A 25,041-nucleotide genomic window follows, 5' to 3' on the forward strand; every position below is an offset into this window, starting at 1 on the left:
AGGGGGCGAGCGATTGTCAATCCATGTTTGCATTTTTGGATGTTTGGATTATCCTACAATCTAATAAAAGGTGTTGGCTCTCTTTTGATTATCTTGCCGTCCTTAAAGCTTGAATGGGTTGTTCAGCCATAGCTTGACATAATTTGATACACTCGAGATTTACCCCAGTTCAAAATCTGCAGTAATCACACATAAATATGAGAGGAGGAATGATCCTGTAACATCATAAAAATCGGGACGGATTTTTATGCCACATTTTCGTGTAGTCCCATATAAATCTTTCATTGTACAGTGTTTGTAACTTTACCAAGAATGGACCAAATTTCTAATCATGTAGATGATTCCAGAGTCTTACACACCAATACTTATATGCTAGATGATCAAACTTTTCTGATTGATTCCACGACGTAAGTATTACCAGGGAGGTGGAAGTTTTTTTTTAATAGCTAACGTATGCCTTTATTACTGATGAATACCTTGTCAACTGTTCATGTTAATCGTGGTTCGGTAGGCCCTATTGTGCCTTGAGTAAACTTTACCAACGATTACATGCAACACGTCCTCATTGAAAAAACTGGTTTCAAATTTGATGTCGAACACACATTATCAGTCTGTTTTTTTTAAACTATTAACGAAACTATTTATCCAGGAATTCGCAGCATATTTTGATTTAAAATAAGCAATGGTCGAATATGTATGTATGTAAAGGCGCCCCTCCAAGAGAAGCAGAGCTTGACTAGAGCTCATCACATTTTCGTACCTATTTATTAAAGCTTTTGAAGCTTTTGTTATATACCTCACTTAAGAAATCCAGCCATCTGATTGGTCGAATTGCATTCATAAACTTCAACTGTTCCTGTAAAATTCTCGGTAACCATGCATAAAACATTTCAATATTTTTAATAACCATGGTTATTAAAAAAAGTTGGTCAGCGTCCATGGTTACCCCATAGGTTTACATGTTAAAAAATGGTTTGGGCGATGGAGGATGCCGTATGTGTGCGAAGGATTGGTCGGTAATTTCAATACAATTGAATCTCGATCGATCTTACCGACAATTTTATCTTGCATTGTTGACATGAAGACGAAAATAAACTTCCAAAAACAAAAAAACAACATCTGCCGATAGATCTTGATCTAAGTTCGTGCCAATATGCATTGCAAAAGTAAAAGAAGAGTCCGTATATGGAGCTTTTGCGAAGCATTCATCACACGCGAAGCCGGTTTCAATCCATTTTAATGTATATATTGGAGAAAACTGCCAAGCATGTTAACGGCGGGCCATAGCCGAGTGGTCTAAGCGTTGGTTTTCGGTACACCTTTTGTTGTACGCAAGAGTTCGAATCCCGTCTTCGACAAAAATGATAAATATTTTTAATTTTTCATTTTTTAGTCTATTTTTTTCGGCATATAAAAGTATTAATGACTGCTAGTATTAAAAACAACATCTGCCGATAAATCTTGATCTAAGTTCGTGCCAATATGCATTGCAAAAGTAAAAGAAGAGTCCGTATATGGAGCTTTTGCGAAGCATTCATCACACGCGAAGCCGGTTTCAATCCATTTTAATGTATATATTGGAGAAAACTGCCAAGCATGTTAACGGCGGGCCATAGCCGAGTGGTCTAAGCGTTGGTTTTCGGTACACCTCTTGTTGTACGCAAGAGATCGAATCCCGTCTTCGACAAAACTGATAAATATTTTTAATTTTTCATTTTTTAGTCTATTTTTTTTCGGCATATAAAAGTATTAATGACTGCTTTGAGAGAAATAGTTGTTTTCATACGCTCTCGGGAAGGTTAGAATTGGGCTATTCCCCTCGGCAAGCCTCGGGGAATAGCACAATTCTAACCTTCCCTTGAGCGTAATAAAACAACTATTTCTCTCAAAGCAGTCATTAATACTATACTATTAAAGGGATCCGGTAACTTTGTCTAAGATTCTGAAATAAAATCCTGGATTTAGCTCATGCTGCAATGATAATTATAAACCTTTAGGTCAGTCAGGAACCCCATGACTCTTACAAGCCGACCGCCTGTCTGATTATCAAGATATTTATGATTAGAATGACAAAGTTTGAAAACCGTTTCATAACACTAAAGTCTATTGAGGAAAACGAGTATGGTAAAACCGGTTACTCAAAGATTTTCATTTTTTTGAATCATTTCGAAGCGCGATTTTTGTTTAGGGCTTTAATATTACACCATATCACAGACACTGATAACAGGTAGGGTCGTGCATCTCAGATTTAACATTGTTAAAAGATGCCTTAACACAGAAACGCAACACTATATTTCAAGCTATAATATCACGATAATTAGGTATTAGTCTAAAATGCAATAGCAGAACTGCTTGCTAAATAAACCCACACATAAATCTTGACGATCAAACTTATTTGATGATATATAGTAAGAACGCTGTTTTATGGCTGTCACTTCATACACCCAGAGGTTATTATTACTATTACTATCATTATCATCATCATCATTATCGTCATCATCACCGCCATTATTGCTTTTACCATTATTAATTTTAGAGCATATAAGCAAAGAGCGTGAAGTTACCCTCATTTGTGAAATTAAAAAGAAAATTGAACTCACGCGACCACTTACTCCAGATTTGTCACGAAGTGGTAGTTTTACGACTTACGTGATTACGAGGAGGAGCCTAAGGGTCGAAAGAGTCCAGGCGCCACTCACGCCTCAGCTCCACGTGCTGCCATAGGGTCACTGGTTATAAACATAATCTTTCACGTCACGGTGGTCAAGATGCTGCATATTTAATCCCATCACCTGAGAGCTAGCAATAGCGATACCTGTCACTTCATCTGACCCTCTCGATATGGCAAGGTTTAGCTGCAGAGCTGTTCTTCTCACGGCACTAGTAATTGCGCAGTTCGACAAGGGTAAGTATTGAGTTTGAATAGTACATGTGTCTTCCCGACATCCCACTGTAATACTCGTGCATTATCAATTTGTTCATCAATTCATTTAGTGGTGTGCCAGTTTATAGGAAGAATTTCTGAAAATAAAACGTCAATAAAAGCCCGCATTGGTGAATTCAAATAAAACAAGGCCCCCTATTTGAAGAAACAATAACAAATCTACTTGACGTAAGGAGTGTTGCACCATAGCTCAATAACGACGCCTTGTTCAAATCAGATCAAAGTATATTCTATTCAATCAAGTTCAAATCAAGGTTTATATCATGAGTATTATCATTTCCATGAGGACCTGGTGCAAGCTAGTCGCCAGTGATCACAATATGGTCAATAAGATATCAAAACGGTAAAATTGTATCATTAAAAAAAAATAAAAAAATACAAATAATCATAGTGGGTTCTTGTATAGCGCTCATGTCTGTCAGACTTGACACTCAAGGCGCTCCCGATTATTACCCTGGCTTTAGCACGGCTGCCGTTACGGCGCTCTAGCATGTCGGGGAAATAATTCCTGCCAAATACCCATTTACATCACCTGGGTTGAGTGTGGCGAATGTAGATCAATGTCTTGCCAAAGGACATTAGTGCCGTGGTGGGACTCGAACCTTGTGATCGACAGTATATAGATACATATATGTATAATGTTCGCGGTTATGTTTCTAATTTTATTGGCCATCTTCACCTCTTTGACAAGGAATAACAGATGAGCTGTGCAATGCATCATGTCTTGGTATTAACTAATGGGTGGTAAATCTAAGGAGTCACATGGCTGAGATACCTGCCAAGCTCCTATGCAGTGGGCTGTATTTAAAGAAAGTAGCAACTGTTTGTGCTAGCTTTTGCTTAAAGATAAAGTTGAGTTCTGGTCACGAGATTGTCTTGTGAAAGAACGTTGTGGAATCGATCAGAAAAGGTTGATCATCCAGCATATAAGTATTGGTGTGTACGATTCTGGTATTGGTTTATACTGCAAAGTTCTGTAATCATCAAAATGATCAAACAATTTGGCCCAGTCTGTACTACAAATTCAGACATTTCTATTTTAGATCTAAAGAAAGTTTCCAATCATAAATGCTCCCTAAATATAATTGTTGCAAACATTTTTTTATTCAAGCCCAGTATGAAACAAATCTATTTTGTCATCAATAACTAAGAAAATGAGGGTTTGTGAATTTTCTGAACAGAGCAATTGGAGAGCTAGAGGAGCTTGCAAGATACCTCAACGAGTTGCCAATTTGTGTTTGGTGATTGCAACGTCGGAAATTCATAACTTTCTTTAATCGGATTGTGCTCTTACTTTCACTGACCTGTTCGTCTCATTTTTCTGCTTCTGTCAAAACCAACTTAATATCAGAGATGACTTCCCCTTTGACCTTCAAACACGTAAAAATCGTTCATTGTTACTTGTTTATCGTTAAGTGTTTTTTCTCAAGAATCCCCTTTAAACGTACTTTATTTCACGCATAAGCTCTAAAAAGTGATAATATATATATTTAACGTTGATTCGTTTTTGTATTCCATTTAGGTTGGATATCGGCTATTAAATCGTTTGGCCAGAGAGTGGATGACGATGATAGTTGTGAACCAGTCGTTCAGGATGGGAAAGAAATTCCACAAAAGACGACATACCCTGTAGATGACAAACGATCTTACGGAAAACCTGGAAAAGAGTCTATCCCTGTTCAGCGGAAGAATTGTGAAATCGGTAGAGTTTTTATTTCAATTGTGTAGATCGTATAATACAATTTGATATGACGAAAAGAAATCGATCTACATTTTCAACTATCCGCCTAGGCGTTAAATTGGTAATCTTAGGGAGGAATTCCTTGAATACTGTGAGTACCAAAATCGGGAGCCTAGCTATACAGGGCAATGTTTATAATAGAAAGGCTTGTGTGGTCGATATGTGGGCCATAAAATATTCAATATTATTATTATTGGTTTTATCATCATTATAATACAGGAACTTTTATCGTGGCGATTACATAATCTGACATTATTTAATATGGGGAGAAATTCAGATTCAATTCAAATTTATTTCTACCTATAAAACATAAAATATAACAATTCGTCCTTGTTTTCACGAAGTGACGGTAGTGAGGAAAATCGTAACGCAAAGTGAATGCAATTTTTTTTCACTACCGTCACTTCGTGAAAACAGCGACGAATTGTACAAATATTGATCATATTTTCAGGAATAATAATTAATACAAAAAAGTGTTCATTTATATTAAATTATTTATTTAAAAAAAAACAATATCAGCGCACATGATGTGGACGAGAATGGGGGCTAAATCAAAGATTGTTGGAATCTCAGTATTTTCAATCCTTGCTTTGAAATACTTTTTCTCAGACTGCGACAGTTAAAGTGAATTAGAAAATAAGAGAAAAAACCTTTTCTTTCACGAAATTCGAAGTCGCCAAACTTACGAGCCAGTCGATACGATTTTATGATAATAAATGAAAGAAAGAGGCTTCACACGCCAAGTAGTATTATCGAGTTAACGTTCATATTTTTGGAGGGGGGAAGGCTATTAAATAGCTATGAAATGGCTATTTATAATTTTCTGCGGGGAAGAATATTTTTATTCGCCTTTTTTCGCATGTCGATTGCACTAAAAAAATCACGAAATACCACCATTCCGCTGATCAATTAAATTCTTATCATCTTTTATTCACTGGGCTTAAGATTTGGAAAAATCTTCTTCAGCGTTTCCCGGGCAACCTCTCGACTGTGCTGACATCCGGGCTAGTGGGATGAACGTGAGCGGTGTGTACAGCATTGACCCCGGGATTCCTATGAACGTCTATTGCGACATGGAGACCGATGGGGGCGGCTGGACGGTAAGTAGAAGAGCATGCGCAGTAGAAACTTCTATAGTCTACTGCGTGGACTGTTCAGAATACATGTGAGCAAGGAGATTCCTTTGCTCGGGGAGCCCAGTTGTTGCATACGCATGCAGTTCAGCCCACACGGAAATTCAATATAAGTTAACCTCAGACTAAAAAACATAAAAAACATAAACAAATCTGTTATTATAAGATATATAATACACTACACCATCAAACTCAGAGTCTGAAAGTGGGGGGGGGGGGGGGGGGGGGGGGGGCTGGCCACAAGTTGACGGAGGCATAGTCATGTAGGTCACGATCGGACCAGAAGGACCTCACTGCACCACATTACATAGTGAACTATTGCCTGTTTTCTTTTCCTCTCTTCGTAGGTTTTCCAGCGTAGAATTGACGGTTCTGTAGACTTCTTCCGGTCTTGGTCGGACTACAAGGGCGGCTTCGGAAGCGTCTCTTCCGAACACTGGCTAGGCAACGAGAAGATTCACCGACTGACCGACCAGAAGACGTACGAACTACGGATCGATCTGGAAGACTTGGACGGAAACACGAGATATGCAAATTACGTTATCTTTAAGATGGCTGATAGGACCGGATTGTACAACCTGACTGTTCGTGGCTTTTCTGGTACTGCAGGTAATATCTCTCATAACATGTCTTCAAAAATATTAAACATTTCGGTTGCTTTCTTGGCCCCTCTGCATTGTCGCTCGATTGCAACCCGGATAACTCTGCGCATAAGAGACACTTGTTCTTGTTCTTCTATTACCTGTCTTACCCTTTATTTTGTTCATTCCTATATTGTTACATACATGTCTGTTGTTAAGCATCTTTCTATTTTGTTAATTGTTCATTGTATATGTTAATTAAGCGCTTTGTATCTACTTGTAGAAAAGGCGCTATACAAATGTTCATTATTATTATTATTTTTATAATTATAGACGGAAGGATTGCGCTATTACCGGTCTTAATTAGCTCCACGGCAACCCTTGAGTATAGACTAATGATGCAATTGTCTTGAAGCCTTAGGTATCCCGTGATGAATATAATGTGGTACATGGACAGTATTTGCGTGGCTAAATAAAGAGTTCTCGGCCAATTGATAGCGGACAATCACCTCCAAAGGACATTTACCTCCTTGAAAATTACCCCCCGAGGACAATAATTACCGGGCCCCTGAAAATTACCCCCTCGGAAATTTCCCTCCGTTTACAATTGACCCCCCCCCCCATGAATATCATTCCCTTAGACAATAAGCCCCACGCCCCCTTCGAGGACAATTACCCCCCACTCCCCCCCCCCCCCCAAAAAAAAAAAGAAATACAGAAGAAAGTAAAGAGGAGGTCTGGGGCGGTCGACAAAACCTGCACTTTATTTGTGTCTGTTCAAATGGGCTCACCGTATATAGACGTCACAGGCATATGCCTAAAGGAGATATTTTCCTCAAAAAGATTCATCATTATGAATACAGGGCCCTTTTCATTAGAAATAAAATTATTATCAATAACAAGTTGCGATAATTTTGCAAATTAAGCTACGAAATCCGTGGATTTGATTTGATATGCGCAGATTTGTCCTAAATCTATGGAAATTGTTACTGAAAACAAGTTTTATGAAACAGGACCCAGGTGACGTGTTAACGCATACGTATTTGTGTCCGCGGACTGGGTTTGCGTTAACGTTTTATGGGGGGGGGGGGGGGGTTGTAGGTGTTTTCTATAATTCTTTATTTCAAAACCAGGTAGCGATAGAAATTAGGGTAGAAGTGCAATGGGCATATTTGTTGGTTTGATAAATAATTTTTCTATACAATAAATAAGACGCTTCCCATACACCATCGTATAACATTTAAAGTTCTTCTTACATACAAAATTTTCCATGGCCAAGCCCCTAAATATCTTTCAGATTTGATTTCCTTACGTTCTTCTAGTTCCTTAAGACCTCTTCGATCATCATCAACCTTGCAGTTAACCCTCGGACCTCGTACCGTTACATAATATGGCGATCGAGCTTTCTCAGTAAATGCCCCTATCCTTTGGAATAAGTTACCAGCGCACTTTCATAATATTCATTCTCTTGACCAATTCAAGTCCTTGCTGAAAACTCACCTTTTTAATTCATAAACAATATTCTGCAGTTGTGAGTTGGTCAAAGGAGGTGCACACCGTCTTATTTTTTTGTTTGTTCGATCTTATGTTTGATCCTATGTTTGACCTCTTGTATGTATGTTTGATCTCACTCTTATCTTATTTTTTATTATTATATATGCATGATTTATTGAATAAAGAACAGATGTAAAAGTTGTGTGTTTATTATAAGTTTTGGTAAATAATTGTTTAGTCAGAATATGGTGCGCTTAGAGACACCAGTACTAAGCGCCTTATAAATATTGTGTATTATTATTATTATTATTATTTTATATACAGAGAGAAAGAGAGAGAGAGAGAGAGAGAGAGAGAGAGACGAGATGTTTTGGTTAAACATGTAGTACTGGGAGGTGTTTCATGAAACAATTAGTCGGTGTTTTTCACCGACTAATATCATGTTCACCGACAATTTAGTCAGCGCTGACTAAATGTGACTAATCACAGGCCTGGAAAATAGTCGGTGACAAAAGAATTGTCGGTGAACATGATATTAGTCGGCGGTGTTTCATGAAACGCTTCCCGGGACTGAGATGAACTCTAAATCTTCTTTACTTACACTATCACACGAGTTATTTTATTTTTATATATCGTAGGCGACGGTCTTAGGTATCACGACGGGCAAAGGTTCAGCACTCCGGACCGGAATAGCGCCAAGTACTCGAATTGCGCAGCTAAATATCGGGCAGGATGGTGGTTCAAGAATTGCTTTGCGAGTAACCTCAACGGGGTCTATCGAAATGGCACGGATACTGGCTTTAGATATTTCAGGGGTGTGGTATGGCGCGGTGGGGTGGGCATTCGAGACTCCTTCAAGACGTGTGAGATGAAGATTCGCCCGGAAGTCGGTTCAGAGGATTCCCAAGGAGCCACTGAAGCAGGGTAAACGTACACGAGGCGTTTTTTCACTAACGCCAATAAGCAGCGATAAATGTAACCGTTTACTGTGATTTCATAGATTACATGAGATAAAGGCGTTGTGGAATTCAGGTTCAATTTCAAGTTTACTTTATCCAATACTTTTATTAAAACGAACAAAGGAAAAACAAACAAGACAAAGTTAAAATATAATACATGTATTAATATATAATATGAGGACGACACAAACGGAGATGACATGAAGAGCAAGCGGGATTTTTGTTTTAATAAATAAATATGTACATTAATTAAGTTATTTGGAAACTAGGCAAGAAGGCCGTGTAAAAGTCTGTCTCCATTGATTGTATACAAACCTAACGTTTTAATAAAAGTTAAGGGAAAAAAAGAAAATAATTTACTTTCACACATACACCCTCTGCCTTACACACCACGTCATATTGATCTATATGATGAAAATCAAAATTATACTTTATTGCACTATTGAGTATTGTTTTAATGAAGGCAATTTGAATTTCCTTTTAAATCTATTTAGTGATGGGCTCAGTCTAATGTCTATTGGTATATCACTACAAATGTTGGGACCCCTGAAAAAAATTGTATTTTGGAAACCACAGTTCTTACCCCTGAAATATCATCATTATTTAAATACTATCCCAATAAACAGAACACTAAAAAGTAACCTCTTTTGGGAGTGTATTTTAAGTGATTTTAAAGTATGGTGCCTTTTGAACTAGATTTAAACGTTATCGACACGTGCCTTCATTTAAACATAAAAGGTACTCCTGTTCACGTTTTCATCTAACCTAAAAAACACCAATTTATCACGCGACTGGAGTAACGTGATTCCACTTACCTCTGTAAATCAAGTGTTTATGACCAAATAACCACTTGACCAAGCAACGAGTTTTTTGTCCCTTAACCGATGGTGGTGATAAATTAGTAATGTTTTGGTCTTTTAAGCACCTTTATCGATTGGTTTCACAGGTTATCCAAGGTTGATGGTAATAATCACGTTACTTACACCGGCTAATCGTCTTATTGTTCTGTCCGTGAATTTCTGGTTATAATGTATTAGTAATTCTGAGGTGTCTTACACACCTCTTTAAATGGTTTCAAAGTTACCATAACTTTCTTGGTTATGATCACGTGGCTCAAGCTGATTACTAATCTAAGCTGTGAATCCGTGATATTTAGGTGTGAAAAAATGAGTAATTATTAGGTGTCTTAAAACACCTTTTTAAATGGTTTCAAAGTTACCATAACTTTCTTGGTTATGATCACGTGGCTCAAGCTGATTACTAATGTAAGCTGTGAATCCGTGATATTTAGGTGTGAAAAATTATTACTTATTAGGTGTCTTAAAACACCTTTTTAAATGGTAGTCAAAGTTGCCATAAGTTCCGCGGTGATGATCTCGTGACTCAAACGGATTATTAATCTAAGCTGGGAATCCGTGATTTTTAGGTGTGAAAAAAGTAGGTGTCTTAAAACACCTTTTTAAATGGTTTCAAAGTTACCATAACTTTCTTGGTGATGATCACGTGGCTAAAACTGATTACTAATCTAAGCTGTGATTCCGTGATATTATGGTGTGAAAAATTAGTAAATATTAGGTGTCTTAAAACACCTTTTTAAATGGTAGTCAAAGTTGCCATAAGTTCCGCAGTGATGATCACGTGGCTTTAACTGATTACTAATCTAAGCTGTGAATCCGTGATATTTAGGTGTCAAAAATTAGTAAATATTTGGTGTATTAAAACACCTATTTAAATGGTAGTCAAAGTTGCCAGCAGTTCCGCGGTGATGATCTCGTGACTCAAACGGATTATTAATTTAAGCTGAGCATCCGTGATATTTAGGTTTGAAAAATTAGTCATTATTAGGTGTCTTAAAACACCTATTTAAATGGTAGTCAAAGTTGCCAGCAGTTCCGCGGTGATGACCAGTTGATAACTGACTGTTGGCATATGTTCATTGCACCAGTTGATAACTGGTCTGTGTGCATATTTCCAGCTGCACCAGTTGATGACTGACTGTTGGCATAGTTCCAGTTGAACCAGCTGACACCAATTAATTTGCATATTGAATATGGGGCGCGTGCAGATCTGTTTTTTTAATACAATTTATCTGAATTTACAGCATATTTCTTAAATACTGATGAATTAGTTATATGCAATTCATTTCGAAAATACTACAAATATTAATTACCAGTTATTAGGATATTTCGCTACTTTGCATAAATTACATTTCATTAAACATGAATAAGGGAAACATTAACTATGAACTAAAATACTTTCAATAAAATACAAGTATATGAAAAAATTTCGATTAATTAAATTATGTAAGTCTACTTTTTACCAATGCATTTGCATTGGAAATACAGACGTACCAGTATTGAAGTGTTGTTGCCGTTCAAATGGTTCTAATGGCTCAGCTAGACCAGTTGATTTCTAACTGGCCTGGATCAACTGGTCATTTAGCCCATTTCAATTTCCAGCGTTACCAGTTGGCATTAACTGGTTCATCAACTGGACCAGTGGCAATTAGCTTTCTCTTCTGGGATGTTTGCACCCCTCCCCTCCTCCCCCCCCCCCCCCCCCCCCCCCACCTCCTCTAATCCCAAACTGCTTCCGGCGCGCCTGGACGTAATTATGGAAGATCCAAAACACGATGTTCAGAAACGGGATGAGAACGTCATGATTATTTTGGTTCATTTATTGTGTAACATTTGCGTAATTATTGGGTTGAACGCGGGTTACAGTAACATATTCCCTCTTCGACGTAAATTTCACGTGAATGAAGAACATGATTCATCTCAAGTCAGCCTCGTAATATTCACGTGAATTTCACGCATATATGTTGACTAAAACTAAGACTATTAAACGCTTCACGTGTTTCTGTGACGCGACAATTTCGTTTAATAAAACTGTGTTAACGAAGATAAATTTATCTTCAATTAACAGCTAAATGAAGATAAATTTATCTTCATTAAACTGTTAAACGAAGATAAATTTATCCTCATTTAGCTGTTAAATGAAGATAAATTTATCCTCGTTAACACAGTTTAATGAGGATAAGTTAGAAATGTGGGTGGTAGTGTGTGGAGATGTGAAAGAAAAATCAAGGAATCAGTTTGATGACATTTTGACGAAAAGTGACCAAAAATTCGTTCATTTTGAAAAGATATACTGTTTTATGGAGATGTAATTTCATAACCAAACAAACACGGGAGTATTAGGTTTACAAACCATGGTCTCCAAGGTAGGGATAATCACGTTATTATAATGGTGATATTGCAGTGATAATTGCGTGATTTAGTGTACGTGTGTTAAAGTGACCAAGTGCAATAAACGTATTAACACATTTACGTAAATGTCAGGTGTTTGAAGAACGTAACTCTCCCCAAGTCGATAACCTTGACATTGACGTGATTTTCACGTGATTTTGTTTATTGGGATGTCTGGTGGTCATGAATATTCTTATTGAGGTGAAAACCATGCAAAATAGTTATTGGTAACAGTTTGCATTAAACATATTTTGAAGAAATACGATATCTTGATGAGATATAAACACATTAGTGTCATCTGCAAATAATATCAGTTCTAGCACTTTAGAAACATTGCAAATGTCATTTACATGAAAAAGAAATAATAATGGTCCTAGAATTGAGACCTGAGGCACTGCACATCTTACTGCCATTTTCTGTGATTCACTTTTTTTTTTCAAGTACAACATATACTTTTCGATTATTTAAATAATTTGTTTAAACCAATCGGAACTCAGACTAATATAAGGTTAAAATGCAATCTAGAGAGATTAATTTCGAGTGGCTTTGTTTTTGGGAGGATCGCGATTAATGCGAGGTGTTGTATGATATCTGAGAGTTGGAAATTGTAAGTTGTAATTGTAAGTTCACTTTCATATAGGTTTGAAGAACAGTTTGTTGTATGTTATGATCATTGTGCAAATCAAGGATGATAAGATTAAATATTGAGATGTTGTGGTCGGACAATACAGGTCCGCATCATGCAGGTTAGCGGGTGGTTTTACTTTTTGCTAGCGGAACTAATTTGATGAGTGAGTTGAGTACATACATGTGCGATAGCAAGTCTTCGAGAAGAATTGCTTATGGAATCTGCCTTCGATATTTCAACAGGTGGATTGGAAGTATCATTTTCCGGCAGTTCTATCTATTTAATCTGTTTAGTTTCCCAATTGGCGGCACGAGTTGGCACTATAATGTGCATAAAGATCTATAGTAGAATAATAAATATGTAAGGTACATGAAATGTCAAAGTGGCCTGGTGTATTCATTTGAGTTCTGGTATTGGAGACTAATGATAACAATTCACCTAGTTCGACAGTGCCCTGGCCCTGTTGCAAAATTTAAAGGGGGTGTAGCATGGCAAATACTGTTTAACGCCATCTACGACTTCTTATGCACAACTGCACGTAAATAATAATAATAATAACAGTTCGTCCTTATATAGCGCATTTCAGGACCGCAGGCCCTCTCAATGCGCTTTACATATATATTTTATTACGAATGGACTTGATTAACGGTCAGCGCGCTCTAGCGTTCGTGAAACAGACCGAAGTTCTCATGACGATGATGATATGATGATAATGATAGTAATAGTTATAGTAATAATAATCTCCGGGTTTATGAGGTAACATCTATTAAACAGCGTTCTTGCTATCATCAAATAAGTTTGATCGTCAAGATTTGTGCTTACAAAATTAATGCTCAAGGACTATGTGGGTTATTAGGCAAACAGTTCTGATATTGCATTTTTGGTTTGCCTATTTAATTAGCGTGATTTTATAGGTTGAAAAATAATGTTGTGTTTCTGTGTTAAAGCTTCAAAGGCTTTCGTGTACGAAAATGTGACGAGCTCTAGTCATGTTCTGCTTCTCTTGAAAGGGCGCCATATACAGTCAAATCTGTCTACAGCGACCGCCCAAGGGAAACACAAAAAGTGGCCTTTGTAGACAGGTGGTCTTTGTAGACAGGTTTCTTTAGTACATTTTAATCGGTGAAACCATTTTCAAGTGAAATAAAAGATGTGCTTGTTGTAGACAGGTGGTCTTTGTAGACAGGTGCGTCAATAAAGCAGGTTTGACTGTATAATCGACCATCGCTTATTTTATATTGAAATATGCTGCAAACTCCTGGATAAGTAGTTTTCAAACAACAGACTGATTGTAATTATGTGGTCGACATAAAGTTCGAATCCAGTATATTAAATGAGGAAATGTCACGTCTAATCGTTGGTAAAGTTTACTCAAGGCACATTAGGGCCTATTCAATCACTACTAACATATTAGTTGACAAGGTATTGTATAATTAGCTGAAAAGACTCATCTCCCTGGTAGTACCTGTTTTGGTGTCAAATTTTGGTGTCCGTTACACTTTAAAATGCAAAACTTTTCCAGTGTAAAGGGACAAGGGATATATCGCCTCCCGGTGGGGTCAATCTGTACCCTCAAATGTTGACAATCTAGTAGACTAAAGACTGGTGCCCCCCCCCCCCTCTGCTGAAATGATTCATATTTTTCAAAGAAAATATAAACGGAAATATCTTACAGATACAAAAGTGTGATTACGTGATCTTTCCATAATATCTGCCGAAGGGATTCATATTTTTCAGAGAAAATATAATCACTAGTAAATCCTAATTACGAACTCGCTTATTAATTATAACAGCCACATAATGAAGGAATTGGGTAGAACATGGCTAGCAAAAAGGGACAAGAAATCCTTAAGCTATGATTATACCACACATTCACTTAAACAGGGATTTATCCTTCTTTATATACCTCACTTAAGAAATCCAGCCATCTGATTGGTCGAAATTGCTTTCATAAACTTCAACTATTCCTGTAAAATTCCCGGTAAAATTCCAAACCCATGTAATAGTTCAGTCTTGGTCAAATACCCATAGTTTCACATGTTAAAAAATGGTCTGAGCGATCGAGGAAACCGTACGTGTGCGATGAATTGGTCGGTAATTTCAATACAATTGAATCTCGATCGATCTTACCGACAATTTTATCTTGCATTGTTGACATGAAGACGAAAATACACTTCCAAAAACAACATCTGCCGATAGATCTTGATCAAGTTCGTGCCAATGCATTGCAAAAGTAAAAGAAGGGCCTGTTAAATGGAGCTGCCGCGAAGCATCCAGCACGCGAAGCCGTTTTCAATCCATTTTAATGTATACATAAGAGAAAAATGCTAAATATGGTACCAGTGCGCGATGGCCGAGCCGACTAAGGTTGTGATTTTAGTCACATCATCGTTGGTACGCAAGTGATCGAATCCCGTCTTCGACAAAAAAAATAATATTTTTTTATTTTTTAGTCTACTCTCAAAGATACACTCATACAAAAAAAAAACCGTGCAGACAAATTAGATAAAGGCCAAGATGTTGTCATAAGTTGACTCTTTTTTTTTCATATAAAAGTATTAATGACTGCTTTAATATTCGAGAAATAGTTGTTTTTATACGCTCTCGGGAAGGTTAGAATTGTGCTATTGCCCGAGGCGTCCCTTAAGCGTATAAAAACAACTATTTCTCTCAAAGCAGCAACTATTTCTCTCAAAGCAGTCATTAATACTATATTATACAAACATTATCAAAATTTTATGAAAATATGCCATGTTTATAACTTTTTTCACTTAACTAAACTGATTATACGGGTTTATTTCTGATTGTAAAATCCTCGAAGGGATGGGTAATCTGCCACACCAGGCAAACCACAATCAGAAGTATATTCTATAGCTTTCAGACCCATATCAATTTCGAGATAAATTCCATCTCCAAATGTGTAAACTGAATTGTTTAAAACATGAGTGTGTTTTAACGTTTGGAATACTTACATTGTCATGTTGATATTTTGTTGAAGGCTATAAAACATTGGACAAAACATATTAATAGCATCGTATTTTTACCAAGAATATAATTACGAGTGTATTTTGTATACCCCATCAAAATGAAAATATCCGGAGATTACCATCTCAAATTTTGTTTTTAATTTTTTTTTAAATCAGGTGGAATTACGATTAAAGTCTTTATCTTGTCGCATCTTCTCGCCAATATAGTATCGATTTCACGAGATGTCTAACTAGTAAGCTTTTCGTGAACCGATTTAAGGAAGATCAGGAACATTTCCGTAGTTGGCGGATTAAGTTATTACTGTCTTTGTCGTTGGTTTCGAAAAATAGGCCCCAGCTACTAAAACGGTATCATCTGCATTATAGGGAATGTTTTGTTGACATTACCCTCATCCTTAACACCATTGTGATCCTTGGTCGAGCTTTTGATCATTTCATTGTAAACGTTAAAGAGATATGGTAACAACACACGATCTTGTAGTGCGGTATGTAATCCCGTAGGATTTTTTTTGCCAAAGTTGATTTATTTTTGCTGCTTTGGCTTCAAAAGGGTCCCAATTGGCCCAAAATGATGGGGTTCAAATTCAGACCCCTCCTTCATTTCCTGGGGGTCCATTATCTGACGCCAAAATGGCATATAATAACGCGCAATAGGGAAATTTGGTGTCTTCGGGAAAATCTGAACCCCATCAATTTCTGATAGCTTGGACCCCAATGAATGCAAAAATGCAACAAAAACAAAAAAAACAAAAAAAAACTTTGGCACAAGAACAACTTCTGTAAATAACCTTTACGTAAACAGAAATTTTCCAATATATTAGTTGTAATTGACACTTTAAAAGTGTAACTGATATATTTCATGAATGCATTATAATAGGATTATGGTTAAAATAGATAATATTAATAATAATAATGATAATAGTAAATCGTTTTTTGTGTATCCCGGGATGCAGCAGCAATGCTGTTCATCTCGAGGGCCCTGCAAATATCGTTACCCCAGAAATATAGCCAGGTACCCATTTACAGGCTGGGTGGAGAGTGACAAATGTGGATTAATGTCTTGTCAATTAAAGGACATTCAGTATAGGGCTGGAATTCTAATCCTCAATCCTATAGAGTTGAGCCTGGTTTCAAGTGAATGAGCCGCTTTACCACATTCCTAACATATATAATTATACAAAATATATACCACCCTAATGATGGCCTATCAGTATTTTTTAATCAATGTCATAAATACCATCATCAGTATTTTATACACATTTTCTGCACATTTGGCAATTCTTAGAAGTCTATTTTGTGATTCAACAGTGAGAATTATGTCGTCGACGTGACTATACAAGGTAGGGATGCAACAAGTGTTTTTCATTTGAGGCGCTGTATTTTAAATTTCGTATTTAATTCGCAATTCGTTTTTGCTGAGGATGGAAAAATAACATTCGAAATCATCTTTCATCAGAGTATATTTATGTAAGCATATGAAACCCCAAACTTCCAAAGCTACACGTCTTTTATAATCAAAATTCTAGTTCTGTTCGCGACGCCCATCTTTAAGACTTGAATAATCCTGGGATCGAGGCAAATAACAAATAGGGACTTTTAGATTCGCACGAAGACAATGGGGATTGCTACGATCGACGTCCTTTTATGCACTGCCTTGAATGCAATGGACGTCACACTTATCAGTCCACGAAAATCTAAAAGTCCCTATAATGATTGGCCGATTGCGACATCGCGACATCAACAAGTGCCCGACACACTCAATTTGGTAGTGGTACGGTACCGGTACTTGGCTCACTGTCACACTGCATTTCACTGGGCGCAGTTTGTTTTGGGCAGGAAATGGCTAGCTTTAAAAGTTAAAGAGTGGAGTAATTGCGAATGGCAACTACCTCCAACACAATCATCAGGCTCTAATCGATTTTGCTGTAATATTTATTTCTTAAAGTGAGCCGATCGGCTGTTAAAAAGCGAAAATGTTAGCCGAGTTTGGAACTTCACTTTGCTGCTACGCATCGACGTTCTTGCTATGCCACGTCCTCCGTTTCTTCCTCCGCCGAACTCTTCCGAGGGCTTCCTACCCGTACGCCGCTGAGTTCGTCGACACTTTTCTAATGATTTGCTGCCTTTACGAAAATGGAATGGTGCTGAAACTTGGACTCCTGCCTTTTGCTTTGTGCCTTCTCACCTTGTCTATCGTATATGCGTTTTTATTTGAGGGTTTCGCAAATCCAGCAGTGGTTCTTGATTATGTCATTAGGAGGAAAGTGAGTTTTGTGGCAGCTGTCGTACTTGTGCTGTTGGAACTGATTGCTGCAGTTTGTGCATATCGTTACACAACGTTTGTGTGGAAAACTTTTGCTCCTTCATCCCGTCATTATCAAGCAGCAACTGTGGAAATGTTGGCAGAAAATTGCAGCTGTGGTTTGAATGTGAGTGTAACTGACCTTTCAAATTTAAGTTTGACATAGGTCTAATTATATTTCTTAACAATAACACTTTTCCCCATTTTCATTTTTTAAATAATTATTTAGGGGGAGGGGCTGGGGCAAGGTGAAAAAAAACTACAGGAAATTAAAAAAAAAATGAGAAGCAGATTAACAAAATAAATTTAAAAAAACAGGAAAAATAATTAGATAAAGTGAAAGGAGGAAATAAGGGGGTGGGGTGGATTGTATTGTTTCATACCAACACCAACAGAACTGCATCACAGTCGTGTGAAGTACAATTTTACTTTTGTTGGAGAGGGAGAAGGGATATAACCCTGGCTTTAGCCCAGCTACCCTTTAATAGAGGCACTCAATCATTCAAGGAAAATAAATTCCTACCAGTTACCTATTTACTAAACCTGGATGGAGAGGGGCAAGCGTAGGTTAATCTAAGGACAGTAGTGCTGCTGTAGGATTTAACCTGGTGACATCCACTAGACAACGATGTAGGCCCATGGTTAAGACCCCGGTTTTGATTGATCCTTTATAGAATTCAGGCCGTTAGAAGTTTATATTGATCTCTACAGTGTATGTATCATCTTTCTATGCAGGTATCACCACTGATCGGTTTTGCTTTAGAGATGTCTTCTGTCGCTTTCCTGAAGCTGGTGGCAGGATACTACCATGGGGGCAGGAGGTTCTGGAGAATCTTCAATGGTGTCGTTTCGGTTGTCATCATCATCTTTGGTAGGAAATTAGGAATAGAATTGTCAAAATTAGACCTTTAATAACATTCTGGGCTATAATCACAAATGTCCTGGGCCCTGTTGCACAAAACTTACCATTGATGGTAACTACCATGGAAACCTTTATTTTGATTGGCTGTTGAGCCCTGTTACCATGGTAGTTGCCATTGATGGGAAAGTTACCATCAATGGTACGTAAAGTCTTATCCAATGGGACCTGGTTTAAAACAATGGTGTTGGTTTGGTTGCCATTTCATCTTTGGGAGGATATGATCAGTGGTTGTAGAAACCCACTACATGTATATTAGATGTCTCAAAATCAGTCATTGTCTCATGACGTTGGCATTAATGAGATAACATATGAATGGCCTTGAGTGGGATACATGGGTCTACTATCCCACAAGCTGATGAGCATATTAGGTATCTTTGGTAGGCTTTGATTAATAATGGTTGTAGAAACAAGCTTAGATTTGTCAAAATAAGACAAACTCTCATACTGTACATGTAGTCTCATGACAAACGCAATAATCGCAAACGCCCTGGTTTAACATTTTGGATATATCTGAAAGCAATATAAAACATTAAGTTGCAGGAAGGGAATTAATAAGCATTATTTGGCTTGATGGATTTTGTATTTTTAAATTATTTTATTAAACCGTGAGTGAATGCCGTGTCATCTACGGTGTATTTGTTTTCTTGTAGGTTTGGAGTACACCGGAGCGCCCATGAACCCCATCCTAGGATTTGCATCAGGATGGGGCTGCAAAGACCACTGGTTCCCCTCCCACCTGTTTGTCTACTGGTTGGGCCCCTTCCTGGGTATCAGCATTGGTGACTGGGTGGTCGAACACTTCATGGACGTCGATGGCGGGAAGATGTCGGTGACGTCAGCAGGGGAACATAAAGAGCAGAACGGAACAGTACTAGAAGAGAATGGAAATCATGAGAAAATTCAGTGAAGGTTTTAAAAAAGTTTTTTTAATTTTTTTTTTATTGTACTACCTGTATGTGCCTCTTGATATCCTCCTTTCAAAGATATTTGTTGTTCATTTCCTCTTCTTCATGCTGTTGAGTAACAAAATCACAAATAAGAAAATGTTAGTCATTCACAGCTCACAATCTTTTCTAGCTGATTTGAGAATGTCAGGGCTCAAAGCATGACAAAATTCAGTGAAGGTTTATACAGTTCATCTTCTGTTTTATTGTACTACCTGTATGTGCTCACACTAATGGGTGCCCGGGACAATACAAGCCCAAAATCTCAATATTTTTCAAATATTTTACATAGGGCTTACAGTATGTACATGTATACTATACAGACTCTAAAACCCTCAAATCTGCACCCCCTTTTAAAAATTGAGTATTCAGCCCTGTTGATATGCATGCATAAAGCATAAGTCCATATCTAAAAAAAAATCTTCTTTTTTTCATTCTTGAAAATTTATGTACACTTTGTATTTAGCGATCCATTTATTTGGTTTTTATTTGCAGGCTGATTTTCAAGGCTACTCCATGGTCAAAACAAGTTTTAAACTCCAAACCTTGACCAAACCTAACAACCTAATTGCAACCTTGACCGAACCATTTTTCATTGTGAAATTCAGCCTGTAGCAATTGTTGGAGCATAATGCAAGAGTACTTATTTTAAGCAAAAATTATTATACAGAACAAAGAAGCTATTACTCATCAACATTCAGGTTGTATGTATCTTTCCTTGTATTGTTCAAAATTTTTCTCCATATTTTTATATCTGAAATACAGACCAACGAATCCTTTTTTTTTGCTTTAACATTCACATCTCCATTACAATACATGGCTCATATACATGTAGTGACCTTTTTTTTTTTTACATACACAGTTGCAATATAACAGAGCTTATATACGCATGACTTGCCGCATATTTTTACATTCACATATATTATGTTGCATTCCAGGAAATCTCCATGCATTTTCATTGCCGGTAACCTGTTGTTTAATAACCCATTGCCTTCGGGAACCGGATAAATCCTATATTAAGCCTATTGTTATTGGAAAATTTGGTAGTCATTGGGTTAAATCAGTTTTCATACTGAACAAACAATAAATTCATTCAAGAATATCTTTTAGGAGCAGCCTACTTTTAGACATATTTTGAAATTTCTGTGGAACTGGGGCCATATTCTGATGACTAAGTTATCTTTCATAAAGAGAATGATGTTAATTGCCATGTAACAAACTGAGATTGCTAAGAGTAATGACTTCTTTAAGTGGTGCTTGTGGGCTTTTGTGGCACAAGCACCTCTTAAGAAGTTATTATTCCAAGCAAGCCGTGTGCAGGTGTCTCTTTGTGCAAACATTGGTCAATGACATATGCCAATTTTGATAAGTTCTGAGTTCTGACATAACATAATTTAAGACCACATAATTGTCAGAATTTCAACCCGTTGGATAAATGTACTTGTAAAGTTTTAATGTACTCATTGTTTCTGCATGCGTATATGCAACCATATAAGTGTGATGTACAATTGTAAGTACTTAAAATTTAAAAATCCTAAATATAAATTGATCTTAATGAAAGGAAGCACTATCTATGTGTCTCTAAGTCACATTTAGATTACCCCAGGATGGGTTTAGTAACTTTAGTTCTCAATGCAACTTTACCAAAAGCTAAATCAATCGGTCAGTTAAGAGTTAAAGGGGCATAGTACTCAAATATTTTAAGGAGAGTTAACACCCTTCTGGCTCTCAAGAGTTGATATATTTTGGCAGCAACACTTGTTTAAAGCGGTTCCCACTTCCTGTGTTAATAGGCCTTGAGGGTATCCTTTCCTTCAACTATAGAAAGATCATTGAAAGAGGCATGCATGCATGAAATTACCTTGGAAAACGCTAATGAGTTCTTACTCAGGCACTAATTTGGGAAATCAAATTGATTAAATAGTTTCCACTTGACTTCATATTGCCATTCAAATCCACTTGTATCCAGTAATTTGAATCACCTCTTCTCCAATTTGGCTTTAGGTCAAGTTCATTTCTGGAAATATACACTCTACATGAACTTAAAAGGGACAGATGTTATTTAATATGATAATTTCCTTCTGACTTCTGGGGGGGGGGGGGGGCCAAATTTCCAAGATTGGTTGAAATTTTGTACACCCCTCCCCAGGACGTCGATCAATTACATGAATGTGCCCCCCCCCCAAAAAAAAAAAAAAAAAAAAAAAAAAAATCATCATCAAACTCTGGCTACGGCCCTGGTTAACAGGTTTAACTACAACACACCTTTTATTTGTACCAAAGTAGTTTTACATGTAGGTATACACATTCTGACTATAAATACATCTAGGCCCAAAATGTAAATTTGAATTCATTGTCATTCCTTTTCGAAAGAATTCCCAGTAAACCTTTCAAGCCAGTAATTCACATTCCTAGTTTTCACTATAATTACTTCTTTGCTTGAAGAGATGGTTGTGGACCAATTACAAGCTGGTTTGTCTGAAGATCTCAATCCTATTCAGTCATCAAAAACCAATATCATTGGCAATGAAGTGAATGGATGGGTGACCTCAGTATAACCTGTCTTTAATGACTGATGTCAATTAAATATTAAAGTGAATCTTTTGGTCTTTTCATCATGCTTCTTTTTTTCCCCTTTCACTAGAGCATTATCCTGCAATATTAAAGCCCAGTTTCTTTGCCATTCCACCTTTAGTTGTATATTAATGTACTTTATGTAGTCTGTAAATTCAGTCCTTGTTTATACATACACTGTACATTTAAAATAAGTGTCTTGAAATGAGAAGCAAATTTAGAAGTGTTATCGCTGAATCAGTTTCCCCAAATACTTGAGTATAAACTGGTACAGGAATACAGGCCTACAGACTCAATTTGTCCTCTCAGTCCTTATGAGCAGAATTTTGCTAAATTCATCACTTTTTGACAAATTATTGGGGAAATGAAATTTCTCCAAATAATATTATTATGTCTTGAGTCATTTCATGTAATATTCATGTGATATAATCTACTCCATTCGTTTATCATGGTTAAATTATGTCATACATGTATTTTGTAAAATTTGAGGAATTTCTCAAAAGGCGACCACTTTGGGCTTGATTTAGTAGCCCTCAGCACACTGTACATTTGAGCTACATGTAGATTGCATCATGCTCATGCATGGATTTTTGGAAGTCACAGCTATTTTGTCATTTGATAGTTAATACTACATGAACATGTATAACAAGTAGTACACAGTTCTGCACACATGTATGGTATGTAAATTGACTACAGATTTGTCATTTCAACCCATATTTGATCTGACCAAGGCTCTCTTCTACAGGGCTATTGAATTTTCTTAATACAATATGATAATATATGTTAAAATCCTACATGTTTATGGTCAGTAATATATGTGAAAAAGGACCTGGATTTGCCCTTGTACACACACACTCTATAGAGGTTGCACTTCGCTTGACCAGTTTCATATTAAATTTGGATGGTCAGTGGTCAGTCTGTGGTGACTAAGCCCTTAATTGGGCTGACCTCTGCATCCAATTACGTGATGCCTATTACAATTAACTATTTACTGACCTGGGCGAGCGGCAAACCTGCGTTTTGAGCAATTAAACATTAATAAAGGCAATTTTCTTTTTTTAATGGTATGGTTACCATAGGATCAAGGTCATTAAGGGGCATGGTTGGCTGTCCATTTCAATTATGAAAGCAGCAGTAGTAATTTGCTTTCATTACACTATAGTCTACAGATATTCTTAGTCACATTGTGGATTTTTTTCCTTAATAATGTGGGAGAATTAACTACATGTACGTTTGCCTCATGTATACTCTATAGATACATGTACGTACAATTTACATTTTACATGTATTCTGTATAAAAACTCCAGTATTTCAACTAAGTCTTCCATCAATTTGAGTTATAACAATGTATTTTGAAATCTTAAGTACAGGGTGTATTAGAATATTGCTTAAAACCTATTATACTGTACATATCATCAATTATACAAAATTTAAGAATGATAATGGCTTTAAAAGTGACTATTACTGATTTCTTTTTGTTGTTGTTTTGGTACAGTATACATGTACAGGTGTACGTGTGTACATGTGCATGTAGGTATTAACATTTTTTTTCTTCTGACAAATTGCTTCTGTCTGGAAGAGATAAATAATTTCTTGCACTGAATACCTTTTGGAATACATTATGGCAATCTATACATGTATTTTAGAATAATTGATTTTGGAAAAATATAAATAATATACGATGTAAAGGGACCATAGATTTAAAAAAAAAAGAAAGATCAAAGATGTGTGTGATTTTCTGATTCATGAATGATGGTAATTATCTATCTACAATACATTATCTATATATATTTGTCTTTATGTAGACAGCGTACAGTATCTAATTTGTAGAATAATCACTACTATTTCAGAGTTTGTTGAGAGCAGAAAATGCATTTATCCTCTAGTCTACATGTCTTATCATTTTGAAACTACTTTTATTCCAAGTATTATTGCTTGTTCAAAAAACCAATGATTGCTTTTAATGTTTTCCAACATTACAGTGTTCTTCCTTATTACATGTGTGTATTGTTTTCGAGCTAAATTTATTTCAATATTATTTCAAGTCTAATGACATGCTTGTGAAAAAAAGGAGGTAAATGATTTTAACATGTTTTCCATACAGTAAATTCTTCATTATATGCCTACCTGTACTTTCTTGGGTGTAATAATAAGAAACATTCTAGACTTATGTTGTACCCAAATATATGTAGATTGTCTCTATTATAAGCACTGTAAATATTTGGTCTAGTTACATGTATACTGTGTATTGTACACAAATATGTAAGGCTATTTCCATTTGCCTGCGCCTATATATAAGGGAATTGGTGACTTGATCATGTATTTGTAATCATACTTGGTTTTTACTTTGAAGATGTAGTTTTTTGATATTCACTATAAAAGTATAAATCATAATTATCTTTGGCGATGATGATAAAGATGATGATGACGGTGATGATGAGGATGATGATGATGATGATGATTGTTATTATTATATTTGTTACTATTGTTAAATTGTTATAACTATTATAATTACAATCATTATCATCATCATTTCCTATGGACTTTTTGCAATACGTCATGGCCATTATCTCTTTATTTATAA

At 36.5% G+C, this 25,041-nt stretch overlaps 2 protein-coding genes across 2 annotated transcripts; both read left to right on the forward strand.

The window, feature by feature from the left end:
• Window positions 1-4,474: 4,474 nt before the first annotated feature.
• LOC115925904 (ficolin-2-like) lies at window positions 4,475-9,460 on the forward strand. The gene is made up of 4 exons (XM_030989946.1): window positions 4,475-4,646; window positions 5,631-5,785; window positions 6,166-6,427; window positions 8,532-9,460. Exons 2-4 carry the CDS (start codon window positions 5,699-5,701, stop codon window positions 8,819-8,821), a joined length of 639 nt encoding a protein of 212 aa, XP_030845806.1. The 5' UTR covers window positions 4,475-4,646; window positions 5,631-5,698; the 3' UTR covers window positions 8,822-9,460.
• A 7,976-nt stretch (window positions 9,461-17,436) lies between these two features.
• Window positions 17,437-19,851, forward strand: LOC100891811 (aquaporin-11). The gene is made up of 3 exons (XM_003725022.3): window positions 17,437-18,144; window positions 18,753-18,888; window positions 19,590-19,851. Exons 1-3 carry the CDS (start codon window positions 17,689-17,691, stop codon window positions 19,844-19,846), a joined length of 849 nt encoding a protein of 282 aa, XP_003725070.1. The 5' UTR covers window positions 17,437-17,688; the 3' UTR covers window positions 19,847-19,851.
• The last annotated feature ends 5,190 nt before the right edge of the window (window positions 19,852-25,041 follow it).

Source organism: Strongylocentrotus purpuratus, unplaced genomic scaffold (genome assembly GCF_000002235.5).
Source record: "Strongylocentrotus purpuratus isolate Spur 01 unplaced genomic scaffold, Spur_5.0 spur5_scaffold_19, whole genome shotgun sequence".
NCBI classification, from domain to species: domain Eukaryota; kingdom Metazoa; phylum Echinodermata; class Echinoidea; order Camarodonta; family Strongylocentrotidae; genus Strongylocentrotus; species Strongylocentrotus purpuratus.